The 25,625-nt window shown below is 44.4% G+C and overlaps 1 protein-coding gene across 1 annotated transcript in view; it reads left to right on the forward strand.

Annotated features, from left to right (window-relative positions):
- The first annotated feature begins 334 nt into the window (after window positions 1-334).
- The window catches only part of LOC110506130 (protein FAM214A), a 37,124-nt gene continuing 11,833 nt past the window's right edge, over window positions 335-25,625 (forward strand). Inside the window, exons 1-4 of the mRNA XM_036963158.1 lie at window positions 335-1,641; window positions 20,171-20,358; window positions 20,442-20,638; window positions 25,379-25,504. Of these exons, the coding sequence (XP_036819053.1) occupies window positions 1,611-1,641; window positions 20,171-20,358; window positions 20,442-20,638; window positions 25,379-25,504 (542 nt within the window). The 5' untranslated portion in view covers window positions 335-1,610. The remainder of the gene's footprint in view (window positions 1,642-20,170; window positions 20,359-20,441; window positions 20,639-25,378; window positions 25,505-25,625) is intronic.

Consider the following 25,625-nt stretch of genomic DNA (forward strand, 5'->3'; position numbering starts at 1 on the left):
TTTGACCATATTGTCAATGTTCAACAATTTAAACAAGCCAACTAACTTTATTATAAACAACGTTAGGTAGTTTATCGGGCCAGCTAAAATGTGCTAATCATATTGGTTGAAGAACTGTTCAGACCAAAAAGCGCATGAATAAAACGAAGTCGTATTTCACAACTACGAAATATAAAACCCAGAGGAGCACATCAACGCAGCACTAATCTGTATATGAACATGTCAGGCACCGAGAACAAAATGTTCACATACAAAATACACTTGCCACGTGCAGACGTGAACGCGCATCCAATCCACCAATCAAATCAGAGCAGTGGCCGTCCCGCTACAATGTATCAATCCTGGCCTGGACTGAGGTACACTACACAGAGTTTTAATGTTAATTTGAACCATGTTTAGTGTATGGTATTTGTTGTCATCTTGACACATTGTCAAACTGTAACCAAAAAGTTTCTAGATCACGGTTGCTATCGCAGCAGGTTCACAGGAAAGACTGGTACAGGAAAGACTGGTACAGGAAAGTGGTCTGGCTGTTGTTGGGACACGTGACTGAGAAAAGACTGCGCTGATCTGTTTTGACACGGGGACATTGCTAGAGAGAGGGGTAGAGAGCACACCAACGAGTTTATGGATAAGAAAGAGCACACAATATAATTTTGTTGCGAACGGTATGCGCCTGTACTATGTTATTGAGTTGGACGAAGTTCGCTAGTCAGCGAAACGTTGTTTTGGAAGAAGGAAAAAAGCTCGCTAGCCACTGCGACAAGTTGGAAAATAAATGGTCAGCTTGTTTTCTGACAAACTTTTTATATGAGAGAAAGCTAGTTAACAATAACTAGGTAACTGACACGGGACGTGCCTACTTTACCTCACTATGTTTCAAGACGACAAGTGGAACCGATGCTTCTGGACAACACGGCGTTTAGCTAACGTTGGCTGTTTTTCAGAATGATAGGTTGAACGAGGTCTGTCCTTTCCCGGAGCCCATTGTTATCGGAGGTGATCACTCTACCTGCGGGTGGGGTGTTTTGTTTGAGAAGGTCGGCATCAGATCAGATGCCTGTGTGTTGTTTGTTTGGTCAGCTAGCTAAAGCCACGGTAGCTAAGCCAAATAGGTGAGGTTACAGTAGCACAGCAAGCTGAAAGAGAGAGATGCTTCGTGACGGGACTTCTGTCGTGGTTTTGGTGGTGGAATTTGAGACGTTTATTTTTGGGGGGTGGACAGTCAGATTGTCAGCTCAATGCCTTGTTGGCTAGCTAGGTGGTTGATGAAGCAATAACTCGGAGCTAATCTAATGTTTCACGGTCAGATTTAGCTAGCTAGCTCAACTGTTCGTTGGCCAGTTAACAGTGGATCTGACTCGATGGACCTGTACAGTAGCAGTTTGGTAACAAAGCGTTGCTTTGTCGGGTAAATTAGGGGGCGATTGGCAGCATACAGGCTACCCAGCTGGTATTGTTGCTTAATGCAATAAGTCAGCAATCCGTTGGAAGATTTGGATCCACACAGTCAGACACACAGCAGTATATTGCTGTCAGGGCTGTGTGGACGGGAGTCTTCAGACCGAAGACAGACAGACAGAGGCTGCCAGATTCCCAGAGGGATCCAGATGACACTGGCTAACATGAAACCAGAGCGAGGTAAGCTGATCTACATGTATTTATTCCATGCCAACAGAGGCTATACTGTTCATGGTATTCGTCTGTGTTTCACTACGGTGCCCATCATTGCAGTACTAAAAGGGTCATGAGGATCATATTGACATGATCCATCGTTGGCCTGTGAGTGATGTTGGATCAGCAGAATGTAGCCAGCCAGGCAGTCCCCCAGAAGAGGGAGAGGTATCGGGCAGAGAGGGAGAATGATGTTACAGCTGGTTAACTTGCTTCCCTGCCTGTGTTGATAACAAAGTAAACCTGACCCAGGCAGGCCAGTGAGGCCACGGGAATTAGGACATTCTGACTGCCAAATTACACAATGGATAGGTGAACAAGATGGCTACAGATATCTGAGCAATGGTTCAATTATAACAACACAATGTCATCTTGTAATTTCTGTCAAAAAGCTGTTTTTGGGGGACAAAACGCAGCAGGTCACACTGACAGGGTGGAACAACTCACTGCATGATAAAACAGCTCCTTCTTTTGTGTGCCTGAGAGCTCTGAGTTATTCTGTCAGTCTCTGGTATGGGTATGGTGCAATGCTCAAAGCCCTTTGTTCGAACTGAACATCTTCACTGTGACTCTGAATCATCACTATGAACAGAGACTTCGATCTGCTCTCTGCCTTCTGTACTGTTTGTGTGTTTACATGATGTATGATTAACATGAAGTCTGCAGGGCAGCCAGCTTTGTCTGTTTTCATATCAGGTTTATTCAACCGCAGCAGCAGTGGTCTGTAATGCCAGCTCTATTAGTAATACATGGACTGTATTGTATGTCCCCTGCCTGCCAGCCTAGTCTGCCTGCTTGGACATAGTCTAGTAATGTAGTGATTGCTTCAACATGCTTGTCATTAATCCAAGGTTGGTTATGATTCTTGTAGGGGCAACAACATAACAGCAGCTAGTTGGAGCTCAGAGCAGCTAGCTGATACTCTTTGGCCTTAACACATTACCTTCAATCAGAAGACATTTAGCTTCTGTTTGTATTAGTTACCACCAAACATGGAGTCAATCAATAGGCCTGTCTCTATCTACTGTTCTGAGGTCTGTATTAAGACAATATGGCTGTCTGTATCTACTGTTCTGAGTTCTGTAGTAAGAAAATAGCCCTGTCTCTTCTGTACTAGCTTGGTCTCTGTCTACTGTACTGGGACCTGTTATCACTAGTCAGACATTAGGCAGGACCTGCAACTACTGCACAGAAGTTTGATGTGGTCACACAGCAACCACTGTCAGACAAAGGAAGCCCAATCAGATATGGCTTTTCCTACTACACAACAAACCCCACACCATCAGTGTCCTACACCCCCATCCTACTGACACTGTCCTGTAACATGACTCTATACCCAATGTCAGGGTGTAAACATGTTGTCCAACACCAACAGGCTGAGATTTCACCCCTGCACACTGACTCTGGCTTTACCTTTAAAAACCACCCAGGGTTCATGGCTCTGACATATGGATGTGGTAAACACACACACTGTACATATAGTAATTAAACTTTAACTTACTGTACTACGCACTGCAGTTTTTATTTTTTTGCTTGGTCAATTGTAAACAACAACACTTTTACTGAGCTACAGAGACAGATCTGGCTTTTCCTGCTGGATCTCAAGTTACTGTAGTTGGACTACATCTACATTTGAGTCATTTAGCAGACACTCTTATCCAGAGCGACATACTCCATGTGTAACTTTGTTGTCTGTTCACACTGCTATGCTTTATCTTGGCCAGGTCGCAGTTGTAAATGAGAACTTGTTCTCAACTAGCCTACCTGGTTAAATAAAGGTGAAATAAAAAAATACAGTAGTGAGCGCAGACATTTTCATATTTTTTTCTACTGGTCCCCCGTGGGAGTCGAACATACAACCCTGGCGTTGCAAGTGCCATGCTTTACCAACTGAGCCTTTCTTTCCCTTCCCCCTCATATAGATTCTGTGTTCTGCTGTGCTGTTGGCTCCCTGTGGGTCTGTCACGGTGGTTCTATTAATAATGTCTAATTGCAATAGATGCTGCTCTGGAGCAGTTCCCATATGACAGGCCAGCCGATGCTCCCACTGTTCTATTGTTATTATGGGACATACTGTTCCTCTGGTTGAAAATGCAGACAGACAGACGGCCCTCCCTGTACTCCTATGACACTATCTCTCTCCTCCGTTTGTCCTGATCCAATTCTTCTGTCCTTTCTTGTCTTATCCTCTCCTCCTCCTCCCAGAACCCCTCTCTCCTCCTCATCTCCCTGGCGAGGAAGGTGTTTACGGAGCATTCTAGCCTCTACGCTGAACTAGTGACAGGAGTTCGTTTCTCTAGGCTTTACCCCAGTGGGCTTACTCTGTCTTGGTTCACACACCCACACAATGTAACAGAGAGAATGTTTAGAGAAATGCATTCTTGTTTTTTAAAATGCTTTTACTTGTTATACAAATTCTGATTCACAAGTGCTTTTTCTTCAACTTTATATTGCAACCATGTGTGTGAGAAAGGGAAAAGGAGCCATCACAGTGCAGTGTTTAGCTCAGTGCTAAGTGAAGTCATCTGACTGACTTGTTGTTCAACATGTAGGCTAGTGCTGTGGCTGTGGCCCCTGTGCTGGCTGAGAGAGACAAACACAATCGGATGATTATTTGAATCAGCTGTGTCGTGCTAGGGCAAAAACCAAAACGTGCACCCCTTGGGGTCCCGAGGACCGAGTTTGGGAAACCCTGGCCTAATTCTAATCCTAATTGTAACCCTAAACCTAACCTTAAAATAGCCTTTGTCCTCCCATGAGGGAGAGTTCCCCCCCCCCCCCCCTTGTTTTACTATCCTTGTGGGGACAACGATAGGAGAACCAACACACATATTGCACACAGACACAGCTTTAACAGATCTCATAAAGAGCCATGGCAGAACAGTCACAGAAGAGCAAGGAAATGGTCGGCTACATAGGCTACAACACACACATGATCTCACAATGAGTCATGGTTCTGGAGAGGAACGAATAAGGGAGGAGAGACAAGGTGGGGACAAGAAGAATAGATGGGAAGGGGAAGAGAAGAACAAACAGAAACTTCCTGGTCACTGAAGGCATATTGAAGCTTTCTTTACATAAATGTCTACTGGAACGTTCCTTTGAATCAGTGTGTTTTTTTGTTTGTTTATTTGGAGGTGTTCCCTGTTGGAGGTCTAACAAGGCGTCTCGGGGTACGTCCACACCCCTCAGGCAGATTAGGGCAGGCGTAATGTTATTTCACTAACCAGACAGAATGACAGGCAGGTACAGCGACAGGTGTTTTTGTTCTCACATAAAGGGTCAGTCACGTCTGTTCACTGGGATGTAGGACTCTGTTGTGTTTTTACGTGCTGGATGTGTCACGCTGACTGTCTTTGTAGACCTCTGGGCTCCAAAACATGCCTGTTGTTATTATTTTGTCAACAATAATAAACCTGTTATTATTAAAGGTGCGGTATGTAACCAACATAGAAGTGCTCTGACAGGTTCCTGTGTTGGCCGATACTGTAGTTCAGTTCCAGTTCAGCGTGTGATTCGGCTCCAACCAGTCCTCCCAGTAATGCTCTTATGTAACTGTGGTGGTCTTATCTGGCTCACGCTGGCCTGACACACACACACACACACACACACGCTTAGTGGTCGCTTGGGCTCATGCCTGACACACACACTCAGGCTCAGTGGTTGCTCTTTCTCAGAACCAGCACGGGACGTAAGTGTGTTGACCCGACCGGTTCTATGTTAGTGACATCATCAGCTCCTGTGTGCCGGTCACCTCCTGTGCACCTGTGGCTCCTCCCCCATGGTTGCTCTAAGCCAACCGGCAGCCAGCTCAGCAGGAACAGTAGGAACCATCTGGCCCGCTCAGTTTCCTCCTGGCAGGGGGAAGGATTAGCAGAGCGCACCACTCTCTATGCTTTCCCTGGCCCATATATGATGCTCTGTGATATTGGCTGCATGTCAAAATTCTATATTTGCTTCCTCTCCTCTCTCCTGTGATATGGGCTGCATGTCAATAGTTTACATTGGCTTCCTCTCATCTTCTCTCTCCTGTGATATGGGCTGCATGTCAATAGTTTACATTGGCTTCCTCTCCTCTCTCCTGTGATATGGGCTGCATGTTCAGAATCAGATCAGTGCAGATCAAGAAGAGGGGACAAGATGAGGAAAGTAACAGTAGCAGACTATTGACAATTTCACACACATCCCATAGTTGGAGCTGAGTTGTCCCCTTGCTGGGTCAGATTCCTCTTGGCCAACAACAACACACCTCCCTCCAAAAGTCAGCCAACAGCTTTACTGTTCTAAACATGGCCGCCCACCACCACGCATGGTTGCCTTCTCTCACTCACATGCTGTTGCTATATCTGAGATGAACTCCCACATGGTTAGTCGGCTTGCTGCTTGTTCTGTTGCTTCATTTTAGTAACAAGGTCAACTCCTAACCAGATGATTGGTCTGCCTGTGCTGTGCCCCTGTTTAAAGGCATCTGGAAAGAGAGCTGTCTAATGACACAATATGTAGGTTTGAATACATTGTGGAGCATAGACGACTATCAGTAGCCTCTGGCCTGTATCTAACGCTGGCCTCTACACGATAACCAGCAACAGAGGAATTGGTTAAAGCACAACTAGTTTGGCAAGTGGCCGCCAGTCTAGATAGATATCAATCAAAAGTTTTTATAGAGCCCTTTTTACAGCGTTGTCACAAAGTGCTTATACAGAAACCGAGCCGAATGCCCCAGAGAGCAAGCAATGCGGATGTAGAGGCACGGTGGCTAGGAAAAACTATCTAGAAAGGCAGGAACCAGGCTCTAAGGGGTGGCCAGTCCTCTTCTGGCTGTGCCGGGTGGAGATTCTAGGAGTGCATGGCCATTAAGGCGAGATCGTTCTTCAAGATGTTTCCAACATTCATAGAAGACCAGCAGGGTCAAATAATAATCACAATGGTTATAGAGGGTGCAAGAGGTCAACACCTCAGGAGTTAATGTCAGTTGGCTTTTCATAGCCAGATAGATAGATCGACATGTCAGAGTCGTCAGTCGTCTGACCTCTATCTATTGCAGAGAAGAACCACCCATGACCTGGCTAGGTCAGTCAGTCCTACAGAGATATATTAGGCCATGGCTGGCCAGCTCCAGTTCAGTTCAGCACTTTAAAAAGTCTGACTGCCACACTTCCCATGGCCTTTGGAGCATTGTTGACGTTGCTCAATTTGTCCTCTGTGTCAGAAATGTAATCTCCTGAGTGCTGTAGGTCAGAGGGGTGTGTTTGTGGGTTCGCATATGCATGCGCACGTTCAACCAAGGCCAGATAGAGAGACCAGCTGAGTGTGCAAAACACCACACACACAATCTGAATTCTCTAACATGTGGCTGATTGGGGAAGGCTGTAAACTCCTCAAAACCTAGGTTAAAGGGCAGAGCACAGACTATCAGTCTACAGAGTAAAGTGTAGTTGTGCTCAGAGTCCGCTGTTGAGGCCATAGTGGGTACACAGCGGCGAGTACTACCCTGCTGTCCTACCCTGTGCTGTGCCGGCCACTCTGCCAGTTACGTAATCAGTATTAGTGGGACAAAGAGTGGGCTTCTGCAGAGAGAGAGCACTGGCTCTGGAGGCCTTTACACCCAGGCTAGTGAGGGCATGATCGGGGCTAATCTGGGCAGGGTCACCTGTAATGGTAAACATCTAGGCCTTCAGAGCTGACCCCAGTCCACACAGGACCATGATTAAAAGCTTTAGCTAGGCTGAATGCTCTCGTTAGACTCGTCACTAGTGGTAGTGTTTTAAATCAGCAGTTGGGCTCAAGTAAAAGCTTAATCTGGTGTTTGTGTGAAAGCCCTTCTGTTGCAGCAGCTAGTAATGAGGGTTTGAGATGTGTGTGTCCGTTGGGCCTGGTGTGTTTGAGAGTTCCAGACAATAGCAGTCGGAGCAGCTGAGTTCACAGTAGCAGAAAGAGAAAACGGTACCCAACCCTCTTAGCCAATCAGAAGGCATCTGTGTGTTGCTATGTGTGCTGTGAATCTGCCCTTTGTGTAAAGAGAGGGTGGGGGTAGATAAAGGGAACAAAGAGAGAGCTCTCAGGAAACTGTAAATTGAACATGGCTAAACTTCAAACTCTATTCTCTTTATTGTTCCTACATGTGATTTCAGGGCAGGCCAACTTCACATGGAACAGGAAACTGCATCTTTGTATTGACAACACTTTTCTGTTTGCTTGCCTACAGTGTAGGCTACTTAGTGTTTTTGTAACTTAAATCAGAGCTCCTGTAGAGTGGGCTGGACTGCTGTCTGTTTCAATCACTGAGGCACAGATTAGGCCTCATGGAGAACAAATAGTCTGTAAGAACACACACACACACACACACGAACACACACACACACAGTGACAGACAGTCATGTCATAGATGAGTCACACACACAGATGGAAACTCACACACAGACCCAACTCATTCCAGCACACACAGAATCTCCGTGACAGGACATTAACATGATCTGTGTGTTGCCAGGGCAACCCTTTGTCCCCATGCAAAATAGATGTGCACTATGACCAGAGTAGGAGAGGAACCTCAGGGCTGTAGGTGTGTTTTCATTGCGTGCCGCCGCTGCTAATCGTTGCCGACCACTCCCCAAAAATATGATTACTTATTATTTTATGCATTTTTTATGCTAAACCGTTTTCAGTGAACTTAAAAGACTAAAGATATAAAGTTTGTAGAAAATATGAAGTTAGATATTTTTAAACGAGATCATCTTTGAGAACTATCACCAAAATAAAAATGATTTATGTCATGGCATGGGCTCCCTAATTTGAGTCACTCAGACGGCATAAGCCATGACACAATTTGTAGAATTGTAGGAAATGACATTTAAACAGAGGAAGTTGGTCTCTTCTTCCAAGAGGAGGACCTTTAAAGATGTTGGTAGGAGGCTGCACAATTGGCAACGCCCACTACGACGCCCCCATCCCCCGCTAACTTGAAAACAATCCTAGGGGAAACCTGTAGGTAGTGGTAATTGTTACGGTGTTCGCATGCCTCCCAGACGAACAGTTCAGAAAAGTTTGTGCATATAATATGACAACATTTTGTGATGTTTTTGTTAGTTTTGGAATTTTTTTCGGTTGTTCGGGCACACATTGTTTTCTAGAGGCAAGCTGATGTTCGGCGCCGAAGTCTACTCCCCTTCGTCAGGGATTGGTCAACAGCAGAGATTCTTCAATAAATCTTTGTTGATTTTTCAATGAGACTCGTTTTCATTGAGAATACTGCACCAAACATTTTAGTTAGATGTGTCATTCATTGTGATGATTTTACATTTCTAGAGTTATTTTAGATTCATTCTAACTATTTGGAGGATTTGGGGGTATGGTTAATGCTGGTTGGTGTTAGTGGGGGGTATGGTTAATGCTGGTTGGTGTTAATGCTGGTTGGTGTTAGTGGGGGTATGGTTAATGCTGGTTGGTGTTAGTGGGGGGGTATGGTTAATGCTGGTTGGTGTTAGTGGGGGGTATGGTTAATGCTGGTTGGTGTTAGTGGGGGGTATGGTTAATGCTGGTTGGTGTTAGTGGGGGGTATGTTTAATGCTGGTTGGTGTTAGGGGGGGTATGGTTAATGCTGGTTGGTGTTAGTGGGGGTATGGTTAATGCTGGTTGGTGTTAGTGGGGGGTATGGTTAATGCTGGTTGGTATTAGTGGGGGTTATGGTTAATGCCCCACTTCCCCATTTCTCCTTCTCCCAAATCCATTCAGCTGATGTTCTGAAAGAGCTGCAAAATCTGGACCCCTACAAATCAGCCGGGCTAGACAATCTGGACCCTTTCTTTCTAAAATTATCTGCCGAAATTGTTGCCACCCCTGTTACTAGCCTGTTCAACCTCTCTTTCGTGTCGTCTAAGATTCCCAAAGATTGGAAAGCAGCTGCGGTCATCCCCCTCTTCAAAGGGGGGGACACTCTTGACCCAAACTGCTACAGACCTATATCTATCCTACCATGCCTTTCTAAGGTCTTCGAAAGCCAAGTCAACAAACAGATTACCGACCATTTCGAACCTCACCATACCTTCTCTGCTATGCAATCTGGTTTCAGAGCTGGTCATGGGTGCACCTCAGCCACGCTCAAGGTCCTAAACGATATCTTAACCGCCATCGATAAGAAACATTACTGTGCAGCCGTATTCATTGATCTGGCCAAGGCTTTCGACTCTGTCAATCACCACATCCTCATCGGCAGACTCAACAGCCTTGGTTTCTCAAATGATTGCCTCGCCTGGTTCACCAACTACTTCTCTGATAGAGTTCAGTGTGTCAAATCGGAGGGTCTGTTGTCCAGACCTCTGGCAGTCTCTTCTCTGTATACATCAATGAGGTCGCTCTTGCTGCTGGTGAGTCTCTGATCCACCTCTACGCAGACGACACCATTCTGTATACTTCCGGCCCTTCTTTGGACACTGTGTTAACAACCCTCCAGGCAAGCTTCAATGCCATACAACTCTCCTTCCGTGGCCTCCAATTGCTCTTAAATACAAAACTAAATGCATGCTCTTCAACTGATTGCTACCTGCACCTACCCGCCTGTCCAACATCACTACTCTGGACGGCTCTGACTTAGAATACGTGGACAACTACAAATACTTAGGTGTCTGGTTAGACTGTAAACTCTCCTTCCAGACCCATATCAAACATCTCCAATCCAAAGTTAAATCTAGAATTGGCTTCCTATTTCGCAACAAAGCATCCTTCACTCATGCTGCCAAACATACCCTTGTAAAACTGACCATCCTACCAATCCTCGACTTTGGCGATGTCATTTACAAAATAGCCTCCAATACCCTACTCAACAAATTGGATGCAGTCTATCACAGTGCAATCCGTTTTGTCACCAAAGCCCCATATACTACCCACCATTGCGACCTGTACGCTCTCGTTGGCTGGCCCTCGCTTCATACTCGTCGCCAAACCCACTGGCTCCATGTCATCTACAAGACCCTGCTAGGTAAAGTCCCCCCTTATCTCAGCTCGCTGGTCACCATAGCATCTCCCACCTGTAGCACACGCTCCAGCAGGTATATCTCTCTAGTCACCCCCAAAACCAATTATTTCTTTGGCCGCCTCTCTTTCCAGTTCTCTGCTGCCAATGACTGGAACGAACTACAAAAATCTCTGAAACTGGAAACATTTATCTCCCTCACTAGCTTTAAGCACCAACTGTCAGAGCAGCTCACAGATTACTGCACCTGTACATAGCCCACCTATAATTTAGCCCAAACAACTACCTCTTTCCCAACTGTATTTAATTAATTAATTTATTTTGCTCCTTTGCACCCCATTATTTTTATTTCTACTTTGCACATTCTTCCATTGCAAAACTACCATTCCAGTGTTTTATTTGCTATATTGTATTTACCTTGCCACCATGGCCTTTTTTGCCTTTACCTCCCTTCTCACCTCATTTGCTCACATTGTATATAGACTTGTTTATACTGTATTATTGACTGTATGTTTGTTTTACTCCATGTGTAACTCTGTGTCGTTGTATCTGTCGAACTGCTTTGCTTTATCTTGGCCAGGTCGCAATTGTAAATGAGAACTTGTTCTCAACTTGCATACCTGGTTAAATAAAGGTAAAATAAAATAAATAAATAAAATGCTGGTTGGTGTTAGTGGGGGGTATGGTTAATGCTGGTTGGTGTTAGTGGGGGGTATGGTTAATGCTGGTTGGTGTTAGTGGGGGGGGTATGGTTAATGCTGGTTGGTGTTAGTGGGGGGGGTATGGTTAATGCTGGTTGGTGTTAGTGGGGGGTATGGTTAATGCTGGTTGGTGTTAGTGGGGGGTATGGTTAATGCTGGTTGGTGTTAGTGGGGGGGGTATGGTTAATGCTGGTTGGTGTTAGTGGGGGGTATGGTTAATGCTGGTTGGTGTTAGTGGGGAGTATGGTTAATGCTGGTTGGTGTTAGTGGGGAGTATGGTTAATGCTGGTTGGTGTTAGTGGGGGGGTATGGTTAATGCTAGTTGGTGTTAGTGGGGGTATGGTTAATGCTGGTTGGTGTTAGTGGGGGGTATGGTTAATGCTGGTTGGTGTTAGTGAGGGGGTATGGTTAATGCTGGTTGGTGTTAGGGGGGATATGGTTAATGCTGGTTGGTGTTAGTGGGGGGTATGGTTAATGCTGGTTGGTGTTAGTGGGGAGTATGGTTAATGCTGGTTGGTGTTAGTGGGGAGTATGGTTAATGCTGGTTGGTGTTAGTGGGGAGTATGGTTAATGCTGGTTGGTGTTAGTGGGGGTATGGTTAATGCTGGTTGGTATTAGTGGGGGGTATGGTTAATGCTGGTTGGTGTTAGTGGGGGGTATGGTTAATGCTGGTTGGTGTTAGTGGGGGGTATGGTTAATGCTGGTTGGTGTTAGTGGGGGGGTATGGTTAATGCTGGTTGGTGTTAGTGGGGGTATGGTTAATGCTGGTTGGTGTTAGTGGGGGGTATGGTTAATGCTGGTTGGCGTTAGTGGGGGGGGTATGGTTAATGCTAGTTGGTGTTAGTGGGGGTATGGTTAATGCTGGTTGGTGTTAGTGGGGGGTATGGTTAATGCTGGTTGGTGTTAGTGGGGGGGTATGGTTAATGCTGGTTGGTGTTAGTGGGGGGTATGGTTAATGCTGGTTGGTGTTAGTGGGGGGGTATGGTTAATGCTGGTTGGTGTTAGTGGGGGGTATGGTTAATGCTGGTTGGTGTTAGTGGGGGGGTATGGTTAATGCTGGTTGGTGTTAGTGGGGGGGTATGGTTAATGCTGGTTGGTGTTAGTGGGGGTATGGTTAATGCTGGTTGGTGTTAGGGGGGATATGGTTAATGCTGGTTGGTGTTAGTGGGGGGTATGGTTAGGGTTGGTTGGTGTTAGTGGGGGGTATGGTTAATGCTGGTTGGTGTTAGTGGGGGTTATGGTTAATGCTGGTTGGTGTTAATGCTGGTTGGTGTTAGTGGGGGTATGGTTAATGCTGGTTGGTGTTAGTGGGGGGGTATGGTTAATGCTAGTTGGTGTTAGTGGGGAGTATGGTTAATGCTGGTTGGTGTTAGTGGGGGTTATGGTTAATGCTGGTTGGTGTTAATGCTGGTTGGTGTTAGTGGGGGTATGGTTAATGCTGGTTGGTGTTAGTGGGGGGGTATGGTTAATGCTAGTTGGTGTTAGTGGGGAGTATGGTTAATGCTGGTTGGCGTTAGTGGGGGGGTATGGTTAATGCTAGTTGGTGTTAGTGGGGAGTATGGTTAATGCTGGTTGGTGTTAGTGGGGAGTATGGTTAATGCTGGTTGGTGTTAGTGGGGAGTATGGTTAATGCTGGTTGGTGTTAATGCTGGTTGGTGTTAGTGGGGGTATGGTTAATGCTGGTTGGTGTTAGTGGGGGGTATGGTTAATGCTGGTTGGTGTTAATGCTGGTTGGTGTTAGTGGGGAGTATGGTTAATGCTGGTTGGTGTTAGTGGGGGGTATGGTTAATGCTGGTTGGTGTTAGTGGGGGGTATGGTTAATGCTAGTTGGTGTTAGTGGGGAGTATGGTTAATGCTGGTTGGTGTTAGTGGGGAGTATGGTTAATGCTGGTTGGTTTTAGTGGGGGTTATGGTTAATGCTAGTTGGTGTTAGTGGGGAGTATGGTTAATGCTGGTTGGTGTTAGGGGGGGTATGGTTAATGCTAGTTGGTGTTAGTGGGGGGGTATGGTTAATGCTAGTTGGTGTTAGTGGGGGGGTATGGTTAATGCTGGTTGGTGTTAGTGTGGGGGTATGGTTAATGCTGGTTGGTGTTAGTGGGGGGTATGGTTAATGCTGGTTGGTGTTAGTGGGGGGGTATGGTTAATGCTGGTTGGTGTTAGTGGGGAGTATGGTTAATGCTGGTTGGTGTTAGTGGGGGGTATGGTTAATGCTAGTTGGTGTTAGTGGGGAGTATGGTTAATGCTGGTTGGTGTTAGTGGGGGGTATGGTTAATGCTAGTTGGTGTTAGTGGGGAGTATGGTTAATGCTGGTTGGTGTTAGTGGGGGGTATGGTTAATGCTAGTTGGTGTTAGTGGGGAGTATGGTTAATGCTGGTTGGTGTTAGTGGGGGTATGGTTAATGCTGGTTGGTGTTAGTGAGGGGGTATGGTTAGGGTTGGTTGGTGTTAGTGGGGAGTATGGTTAATGCTAGTTGGTGTTAGTGGGGGGGTATGGTTAATGCTAGTTGGTGTTAGTGGGGGGGTATGGTTAATGCTGGTTGGTGTTAGTGTGGGGGTATGGTTAATGCTGGTTGGTGTTAGTGGGGGGTATGGTTAATGCTGGTTGGTGTTAGTGGGGGGGTATGGTTAATGCTGGTTGGTGTTAGTGGGGAGTATGGTTAATGCTGGTTGGTGTTAGTGGGGGGTATGGTTAATGCTAGTTGGTGTTAGTGGGGAGTATGGTTAATGCTGGTTGGTGTTAGTGGGGGGTATGGTTAATGCTAGTTGGTGTTAGTGGGGAGTATGGTTAATGCTGGTTGGTGTTAGTGGGGGGTATGGTTAATGCTAGTTGGTGTTAGTGGGGAGTATGGTTAATGCTGGTTGGTGTTAGTGGGGGTATGGTTAATGCTGGTTGGTGTTAGTGAGGGGGTATGGTTAGGGTTGGTTGGTGTTAGTGGGGGTTAATGTTAGTTAGTTGATGATACAGACATGATCTCCCTTCTCAGTGCTTATGCATCATCAGTTATACTTGTGACATCTGTTTCTCTAGTGTGGGAACCTGGAGATTCAGCAAAGAGGGAGAGAAAGTGTGTGTGTGTCCAGAAGGAGAGAGAAAATGTGTGTGTCCAGAAGGAGAGAGAAAGTGTGTGTGTGTCCAGAAGGAGAGAGAAAGTGTGTGTGTGTGTGTCCAGAAGGAGAGAGAAAGTGTGTGTGTGTGTGTGTGTGTGTGTGTCCAGAAGGAGAGAGTGCGTTAGCCCATGAGTTAATCAGCTTGTCTTCTAGCTGAGGCCTAAAAAAACAACAGCAGTATTCTTTGTACTATAGCATTATACAGCAGACCTAAACATGACTACATTATCTATTAACTACACACACACTCTCCCCCCTCCCCTGTACGAATCCAGCACCCTGGGGGATGTTTTCCACGCCCTGTGACGGGTGTGTTTGTACTAGGCCAGCTGATCAGTGGGCTCCGTTCCAGCTCCTCTCCAGGACAGCAGCAGTAGTTCTATTAATAAGACCTGCGTGCTGCTCTGCAGTCAGTCCGCTCTTTATAAACCTCTCCTCTTACATAATACACACTCGCTGTACACATTCTCACACGATACACACATTCTCACACGATACACACTAGAGGTCGACCGATTGTGATTTTTCAACGCCGATACCGATTATTGAAGGACCAAAAAAGCTGATACCGATTAATCTGCCTATTTTGTTGTTGTTGTTTGTAATAATGACAATTACAACAACACTGAATGAACACTTATTTTAACTTAATATAATACATCAATAAAATCAATTTAGCCTCAAGTAAATAATGAAACATGTTCAATTTGGTTTAAATAATGCAAAAACAAAGTGTTGGAGAAGAAAGTAAAAGTGCAATATGCGCTATGTAAGAAAGCTAACGTTTCAGTTCCTTGCTCAGACATGAGAACATATGAAAGCTGGTGGTTCCTTTTAACATGAGTCTTCAATATTCCCAGGTAAGAAGTTTTAGGTTGTAGTTATAATAGGAATTATACGACTATTTCCCTCTATAGCATTAGTATTTCATTAACCTTTGACTATTGGATGTTCTTATAGGCACTTTAGTATTGCCAGTGTAACAGTATAGCTTCCGTCCCTCTCCGTGCTCCTCCGTGGGCTCGAACCAGCAACACAACGACAACAGCCACCATAGAAGCAGCGTTACCCATGCAGAACAAGGGGAACAACTACTAGAAGGCTCAGAGCGAGTGACGTTTGAAACACTATTAGCGTGCGCTAACTATCTAGCCATTTCACTTCGGTTACACCAGCCTCATATCGGGAGTTGTTAGGCTTGAAGTCATAAACAGCGCAATGCTTGACGCACAACGAAGAGCTGCTGGCAAAACGCACGAAAGTGCTGATTGAATGAATGTTTACGCGCCTGCTTCTGCCTACCACCGCTCAGTCAGATACCTAGCTACTTGATGCTCAGTCAGATTATACGCAACGCAGGACACACTAGACAATATCTAGTAAAATCATCAACCATGTGCAGTTAACTAGTGATTATGATTGATTGATTGTTTTTTTATAAGATAAGTTTAATGCTAGCTAGCAACTTACCTTGGCTCGCATTCGCGTAACAGGCAGTCTCCTTGTGGAGTGCAATGAGAGAGCGGCAGGTCGTTATTGTGTTGGACTAGTTAACTTGAAAGATTGGATCCCCCGAACTGACAAGGTGAAAATCTGTCGTTCTGCCCCAGAACGAGGCAGTTAACCTTTCTGATCTCCCCATCCCGGATCCGGGTTCGTGAATACAGACTCAAGCTCATTACCATAACGCAACGTTAACTATTCATGAAAATCGCAAATGAAATGAAATAAATATGCTAGCTCTCAAGCTTAGCCTTTTGTTAACAACACTGTCATCTCAGATTTTCAAAATATGCTTCTCAACCATTGCAAAACAAGCATTTGTGTAACAGTATTGATGGCTAACGTAGCATTTAGCATTAGCATTCAGCTGGCAACATTTACACAAAAAAACAGAAAAGCATTCAAAAAAATAATTTACCTTTGAAGAACTTCAGATGTTTTCAATGAGGAGACTCTCAGATAGCAAATGTTCAGTTTTTCCTGAAAGATTATTTGTTTAGGACAAATCGCTCCGTTTTCTGCGTCACGTTTAGCTATGAAAAAACCCCTGTATCCAGGATTGTGTAAATCTATCAGCAAGCTCATTAGCATAACACAACGTTAACTATTTATGAAAATCGCAAATGAAATGAAATAAATATGCCATCTCTCAAGCTTAGCCTTTTGTAAACAACACTGTCATCTCAGATTTTCAAAATATGCTTCTCAACCATAGGAAAACAATAATTTGTGTAAAAGTAGCTAGCTAGAGTTAGCATTTCGCGTTAGCATTTAGCGTTAGCATTAGCGTTAGCATCCAGCACGCAACATTAACAAAAACATAAAAGCCTTCAAATAAAATCATTTACCTTTGAAGAACTTCTGATGTTTTCAATGAGGATACTCTCAGTTAGATAGCAGATGCTCAGTTTTTCCAAAAAGATTCCTTGTGTATTAGAAATAGCTCCGTTTTATACATCACATTTGGCTACCAAAAAAAATCCATAAATTCAGTCCTCAAAACGCAAACTTTTTTCCAAATTAACTCCATAATATCGACTGAAAACATGGCAAACGTTGTTTAGAATCAATCATCAAGGTGTTTTTCACATATCTCTTCATTGATACATCGTTCTTGGACACATGCTTTCTCCCCTGAATCAAATGGTAAAGTAGAAGCAGCTGGCAATTGCGCACCGAATTCGACGCAGGACACCAGGCGGACACTTGGAAAATGTAGTCTCTTATGGTCAATCTTCCAATGATATGCCTACAAATACGTCACAATGCTGCTAAGACCTTGGGCGAACGACAGAAAGTGTAGGCTCATTCGTTGCGCAATCACAGCCATATAAGGAGAGAATGGAAAACAGAGCTTCAGAAATTCTGCTAATTCCTGGGTGATGCATCATCTTGGTTTCGCCTGTAGAATGAGTTCTGGGGCACTTACAGACAAAATCTTTGCAGATTCTGAAACTTCAGAGTGTTTTCTTTCCAAAACTGTCAAGAATATGCATAGTCGAGCATCTTTTCGTGACAAAATATCGCGCTTAAAACGGGAACGTTTTTTATCCAAAAATGAAATAGCGCCCCTAGAGCTCTAACAGGTTAACCCACCGTTCCTGGGCCGTCATTGAAAATAAGAATGTGTTCTTAACGGACTTGCCTAGTTAAATAAAGGGATACATTTTTTAAATTTTATTTGCAAAATGGCGCCCAAAAATACTGATTTTGCGATTGTTATGAAAACTTGAAATCGGCCCTAATTAATCGTCCATCCCGATTAATCAGTCGACCTCTAATACACACATTCTCACACGATACACACACTAAAACAGAAAGCTGACACCAGAGCAGCCATGTCCCATATTTCTCTGGCCTATCCCACTGGAACGGAGGATCTCTCCCTTTCCCTCCTTATTCTCCCTCCTTTGTTTCCCTCTCTCTTTCCCTCCTGCCAGAGCTTTACATTTAGCCTACTCCACTTGGAGGGAGCAGAGGGTTAGCAGAGCAGATCACTGTATAGGAAGTCTTATAGGCTGCTCCTCTCCCTTCTCACTCTCACCTGTCCTATAGCCATTAATCAGTCAAAGCTGGGTTCCTCTCCCCGACCCCCTCTCCAACTCCCTAAGTCTCAGCCTACAGCTGACTGCAGCCCCCTCCCCTGATCCATGTTCTCTGTGCTGTTTCTGTCTCGCTCCCACTCTGTGTCTGTGTTGACTGTTCTCTCTCCGTGTGCAGAGAGCAGCTCTGAGCACGTGGGAGGAGTTCCCTGGAAGAACACACACACACACACACACACACACACATACACACACACACACACATACAATAGGGCAAAAAAGTATTTAGTCAGCCACCAATTGTGCAAGTTCTCCCACTTAAAAAGATGAGAGAGGCCTGTAAATTTTCAACATAGGTACACTTCAACTATGACAGACAAAATAAGAAAAAAAATCCAGAAAATCACATTGTAGGATTTTTAATGAATTTATTTGCAAATTATGGTGGAAAATATGTATTTGGTCACCTACAAACAAGCAATATTTCTGGCTCTCACAGACCTGTAACTTCTTCTTTAAGAGTGTCCTCTGTCCTCCACTCGTTACCTCCACTCGTTACCTGTCCGTGCAGAGAGCTGGGGACCAAAGTAACAAAGCCTACCATCAGTAACACACTACGCCGCCAGGGACTCAAATCCTGCAGTGCCAGACGTGTCCCCCTGCTTAAGCCAGTACATGTCCAGGCCCGTCTGAAGTTTGCTAGAGAGCATTTGGATGATCCAGAATAAGATTGGGAGAATGTCATATGGTCAGATGAAAGCAAAATATAACTTTTTGGTAAAAACTAAATTCATTGTGTTTGGAGGACAAAGAATGCTGAGTTGCATCCAAAGAACACCATACCTACTGTGAAGCTTGGGGGTGGAAACATCATGCTTTGGGGCTGTTTTTCTGCAAAGGGACCAGGACGACTGATCTGTGTAAAGGAAAGAATGAATGGGGCCATGTATCGTGAGATTTTGAGTGAAAACCTCCTTCCATCAGCAAGGGCATTGAAGATGAAACGTGGCTGGGTCTTTCAGCATGACAATGATCCCAAACACACCGCCCGGGCAATGAAGGAGTGGCTTCGTAAGAAGCATTTCAAGGTCCTGGAGTGGCCTAGCCAGTCTCCAGATCTCAACCCCATAGAAAATCTTTGGAGGGAGTTGAAAGTCCTTGTTGCCCAGCAACAGCCCCAAAACATCACTGCTCCAGAGGAGATCTGCATGGAGGAATGGGCCAAAATACCAGCAACAGTATGTGAAAACCTTGTGAAGACTTACAGAAAATGTTTGACCTCTGTCATTGCCAACAAAGGGTATATAACAAAGTATTGAGAGAAACTTTTGTTATTGACCAAATACTTATTTTCCACCATAATTTGCATAAATTAAAATTCATTAATAATTACAGGCCTCTCTCATCTTTTTAAGTGGGAGAACTTGCACATTGGTGGCTGACTAAATACTTTTTTGCCCCACTGTGTGTGTGTGTGTGTATATATATATGTGTATGTATGTACAGGCTGCATGCATATATATATATATATATATATATATATATATATATATATATATATATATATATATATATATATATATATATATATATGTGTATGTATGTACAGGCTGCATGCATATATATATATGTATGTACAGGCTGCATGCATATATATATATATATATATATATATATATATATATATATATATATATATATATATGACACACAGCGACCCCCATAGCCAGCTGAGAGGCTCTTTGTTAGAGCTGGGTTGTAGGGAGGACAGGGCTCTGTTTGAACATAGCCTCTCTGACTGTCAAGCTTGTGTTTCTGTTGCTCCACCCGAACTCAAACCTGACTAGACAGACACTACAGCAGAACACACTGTTCTTTTTCTGTCTGAGTGTTATTCTGTGCTCAGCTGACGTGGATATTCTAAAATGATCCCCAGAACAGGAATAGTGTTGTCCTTCCTCCCTTTCTGTCTGTGTTTAGTGGTTAGTCTGGGCCAGGGTGTTGTAGCATGTTGTCTCCTACTCTACAAGAGAACAGGAGCCTGCTGCCATTTGATTTGTCTGAGTTCCATGCCTTATCCCATTCTACACTGTCTATGATCTCTGAATGCGTGTTCTTGCTTGAAATGTGTAACTTGAAATGTATCCCACCAGTGTTTTTCTTTTCCCCTTCTTCCAGACGTGGTGGTGGAGGAGTTCTTTGAGTACGATGCTGAGGACTTCCTGGTGTTCCTGACCCTGTTGATCACTGAGGGACGGACCCCAGAATGTTCTGTGAAGGGTCGCACAGAGGGGCTGCACTGCCCCCCTGCAAAGTCCGCCCTGCCGCCCCTACACAGGCACGAGTGCAGTGACAAACTGCCACAGGTAATGTCCACAAACATACACACACTTCCCCAGGTAACACACACACACACACACTTACCCTCCCCTGTCTGTGTGTGTTAAAGTGTGTGCAGGCGCGGCGTGTGCGCTCAGAGGTGTGTGTGTTGTGGAGGAACAGTACTCCCATCATGGTGGAGGTGATGCTGCTACCAGACTGTTGCTATGGAGACGAGAGTCCCCCTAGTGACCCCATTAGTGACCCAGCGATCAAACAAGACGCTCTGCTACTGGAGCGATGGACTCTGCAGCCTGTACCACGACAGTATGTACACACACACACACCCTGCAGCCTGTACCACAACAGTATGTACACACACACACACACACACACCCTGCAGCCTGTACCACAACAGTATGTACACACACACACACCCTGCAGCCTGTACCACGACAGTATGTACACACACACACACACACCCTGCAGCCTGTACCACAACAGTATGTACACACACACCCTGCAGCCTGTACCACAACAGTATGTACACACACACACACACACACACACACACCCTGCAGCCTGTACCACAACAGTATGTTCATACACACACACACACCACACACACACACACACACACCCTGCAGCCTGTACCACAACAGTATGTACACACACACACACACCCTGCAGCCTGTACCACGACAGTATACACACACACACCCTGCAGCCTGTACCACGACAGTATGTACACACACACACACACACACACACCCTGCAGCCTGTACCACAACAGTATGTGCACACACACACACACACACACACACCCTGCCCGCCTGTACCACGACAGTATGTACACACACACACACCCTGCAGCCTGTACCACGACAGTATGTACACACACACACACCCTGCAGCCTGTACCACGACAGTATGTACACACACACACACCCTGCAGCCTGTACCACAACAGTATGTACACACTAGAGGTCGACCGATTTTAATCGGAATGGCCGATTTAATTAGGGCCGATTTCAAGTTTTCATATCAATCTGTAATCGGTATTTTTGGACACCTATTTGCCAAATGTAAAATATTTTTTTTATAATTATATATATTTTTATTTACACCTTTATTTAACTCGGCAAGTCAGTTAAGAACACACAACAGTATGTCTGTAACATCAGTTCTGTTATACTCACAGACAATATTTTGACAGTTTGGGAAACGTTAGTGTTTTCTATCCTAAGCTGTCAATTATATGCATATTCTAGCATCTTGTCCTGACAAAATATCCCGTTTAATTTGGGAACATTATTTTTCCAAAAATGAAAATACTGCCCCCTAGTACCAACAGGTTAACTACACATGGTTGATGATATTACTAGTTTATCTAGCATGTGCTGTGTTGCATATAATCAATGCGGTGCCTGTTAATTTCTCATTGAATCACAGCCTACTTTGACAAACGGGTGAGGATTTAACAAGCGCAGGACACTGTCGTTGCACCAATGTACCTAAACATAAACATCAATGCCTTTCTTTAAAATCAATACACAAGTATATATTTTTAAACCAGCATATTTAGTTAATATTGCCTGCTAACATGAATTTCTTATAACTAGGGAAATTGTCACTTCTCTTGCGTTCCGTGCAAGTAGTCAGGGTATATGCAGCAGTTTGAGCCGCCTGGCTCATTGCGAACTGTGTGAAGTCCATTTATTCCTAACAAAGGCCGTAATTAATTTGCCAGAATTGTACATAATTATGACATAACATTGAAGGTTGTACAATGTAACAGCAATATTTAGACTTAAAATACGGAACGGTTCCGTATTTCCCTGAAAGAATAAACGTTTTATTTTCAAAATAATAGTTTCTGGATTTGACCATTTTAATGACCTAAGGCTCGTATTTCTGTGTGTTATTATGTTATAATTATATTTGATATTTGATAGAGCAGTCTGACTGAGCAGCAGCAGGCTCGTAAGCATTCATGCGTTTGCCAGCAGCTCTTCGCAATGTTTCAAGCATTGCGCTGTTTATGACTTCAGGCCTATCAACTCCCGAGATTAGGCTGGTGTAACCGATGTGAAATGGCTAGCTAGTTAGCGGGGTGCGCGCTAATAGCATTTCAAACGTCACTCGCTCTGTGACTTGGAGTAGTTGTTCCCCTTGCTCTGCAAGGGCGCTGCTTTTGTGGAGCGATGGGTAACAATGCTTCAAGGGTGGCTGTTGTCGATGTGTTCCTGGTTCGAGCCTAGGTAGGGGCGAGGAGAGGGACAGAAGCTATACTGTTACACTGGCAATACTAAAGTACCTATAAGAATATCCAATAGTCAAAGGTATATGAAATACAAATGGTACAGAGAGAAATAGTCCTATAATTCCTATAATAACTACAACCTAAAAGTTCTTACCTGGGAATATTGAAGACTCATGTTAAAATGAACCACCATCTTTCATATGTTCTCATGTTCTGAGCAAGGAACTGAAGCGCTAGCTTTCGTACATGGCACATATTGCACTTTTACTTTCTTCCGCAAACACTTTGTTTTTGCATTATTTAAACCAAATTGAACATGTTTCATTATTTACTTGAGGCTAAATTGATTTTATTGATGTATTATATTAAGTTAAAACAAAAGTGTTCATTCAGTATTGTTGTAAATGTCATTATTACAAATAAATAAATAAAAAATATATAATCGGCTGATTAATCGGTATCAGCTTTTTAGGTCCTCCAATAATCGGTACCGGCGTTGAAAAATCATAATCAGTCGACTTCAAGTACACACACACACTGCAGCCTGTACCACAACAATATGTACACACACACACACACACACTGCAACCTGTACCATGACAATATGTACACACACACACACACACACACACACACACACACACACACACACACACTGCAGCCTGTACCACGACAATATGTACACACACACACACACACACTGCAGCCTGTACCACGACAATATGTACACACACACACACTGCAGCCTGTACCACGACAATATGTACACACACACACACACACTGCAGCCTGTACCACGACAATATGTACACACACACACACACACACACACACACACTGCAGCCTGTACCACGACAATATGTACACACACACACCCTGCAGCCTGTACCACGACAATATGTACACACACACACACACACACTGCAGCCTGTACCACGATAATATGTACACACACACACACACACACTGCAGCCTGTACCACGACAATATCTACACACACACACACACTGCAGCCTGTACCACGACAATATGTACACACACACACACCCTGCAGCCTGTACCACGACAATATGTACACACACACACACACTGCAGCCTGTACCACGAGAGTATATACACACACATACACACTGCAGCCTGTACCACGAGAGTATGTACACACACACACACACACCCTGCAGCCTGTACCACGACAATATGTACACACACACACACTGCAGCCTGTACCACGACAATATGTACACACACACACACACTGCAGCCTGTACCACGACAATATGTAACCACACACACACACACACACACACACACACACTGCAGCCTGTACCATGACAATATGTACACACACACACACTGCAGCCTGTACCACGACAATATGTAACCACACACACACACACACTGCAGCCTGTACCACAACAATATGTACACACACACACACAATGCAGCCTGTACCACAACAGTATGTACACACACACACAATGCAGCCTGTACCACAACAGTATGTACACACACACCCTGCAGCCTGTACCACGACAGTATGCGCACACACACACACACAATGCAGCTTGTACCACAACAGTATGTACACACCCTGCAGCGTGTACCACAACAGTATGTACACACCCTGCAGCGTGTACCACAACAGTATGTACACACGACACACACTTTTTGTCAGGACTAGGTTGAGCTAGTGGCACATGCAAAAACTGGAATATTCCACTTTGCCGCCATATCAAACAGAAAACATGTCTATACACTACCGTTCAAAAGTTTGGGGTCACTTAGAAATGTCCTTGTTTTTGAAAGAAAAGTAATTTTTTTTGTCCATTATAATAACATCAAATTGATCAGAAATACAGTGTAGACATTGTTAATGTTGTAAATGACTATTGTAACTATTGGAAATTACAGATGTTTTTTTAATGGAATATCTGCATAGGCGTACAGAGGCCCATTTATCAGCAACCATCAGTCCTGTGTTCCAATGGCACGTTGTGTTAGCTAATCCAAGTTTATAATTTTAGAAGGCTAATTGATCATTAGAAAACCCGTTTGCAATTATGTTAGCACAGATGAAAACTGTTCTGAATAAAGAAACAATAAAACTAGCCTTCTTAAGACTAGTTGAGTATCTGGAGCATCAGCATTTGTGGGTTCAATTACAGGCTCAAAATGGCCAGAAATAAGAACTTTCTTCTGAAACTCGTCAGTCTATTCTTGTTCTGAGAAATCAAGGCTATTCCATGTGAGAAATTGCCAAGAAACTGAAGATCTGGTACTACTCCCTTCACAGAACAGCGCAAACTGGCCCTAACCAGAATAGAATGAGGAGTTGGAGGCCCCGGTGCACAACTGACCAAGAGGACAAGTACATTAGAGTGTCTAGTTTGAGAAACAGACGCCTCACAAGTCCTCAACTGGCAGCTTCATTAAATAGTACCCGCAAAACACCAGTCTCAACATCAACAGTGAAGAGGAGACTACGGGATGCTGTCCTTCTAGACAGAGTTCCTCTGCCCAGTGTCTTTGTTTTTGCCCATCTTAATCTTTTCTTTTTATTGGCCAGTCTGAGATATGGCTTTTTCTTTTCAACTCTGCCTAGAAGACCAGTATCTCGGAGTCGCCTTTTCACTATTGACGTTGAGACTGGTGTTGTGCACCGGGGCCTCCCACTCTTTCTATATTGTATATTTCGAAGACTGACCATGAAAAAAATTGGCATTGGTATCGTTGCTAATGCTAATTTCCTTAGCCTTAGCCAAGCAAAGGCCTGATTCTCTCTCCTCCCCCCTGTCTCTCTCTAGGAGCGGGGATAGGTTTATAGAGGAGAAGACTCTGCTGTTGGCTGTTCGTTCCTATGTCTTCTTCTCCCAGCTCAGTGCCTGGCTCAGTGCTTCTCACGGCATTGTACCCCGAAACATCCTGTATAGGTAATACACACACACACACACCTTCCTCTACAGGTAACACACACAAGAATACACGAAGAACCTCTTAACGACTTCCCTATTATTTTCTATATCGTTACTGAATGTTGATCATAAAATACTT

The sequence above is a fragment of the Oncorhynchus mykiss genome, chromosome 26 (assembly GCF_013265735.2).
Source record: "Oncorhynchus mykiss isolate Arlee chromosome 26, USDA_OmykA_1.1, whole genome shotgun sequence".
In the NCBI taxonomy this organism is placed as follows: Eukaryota; Metazoa; Chordata; class Actinopteri; order Salmoniformes; family Salmonidae; genus Oncorhynchus; species Oncorhynchus mykiss.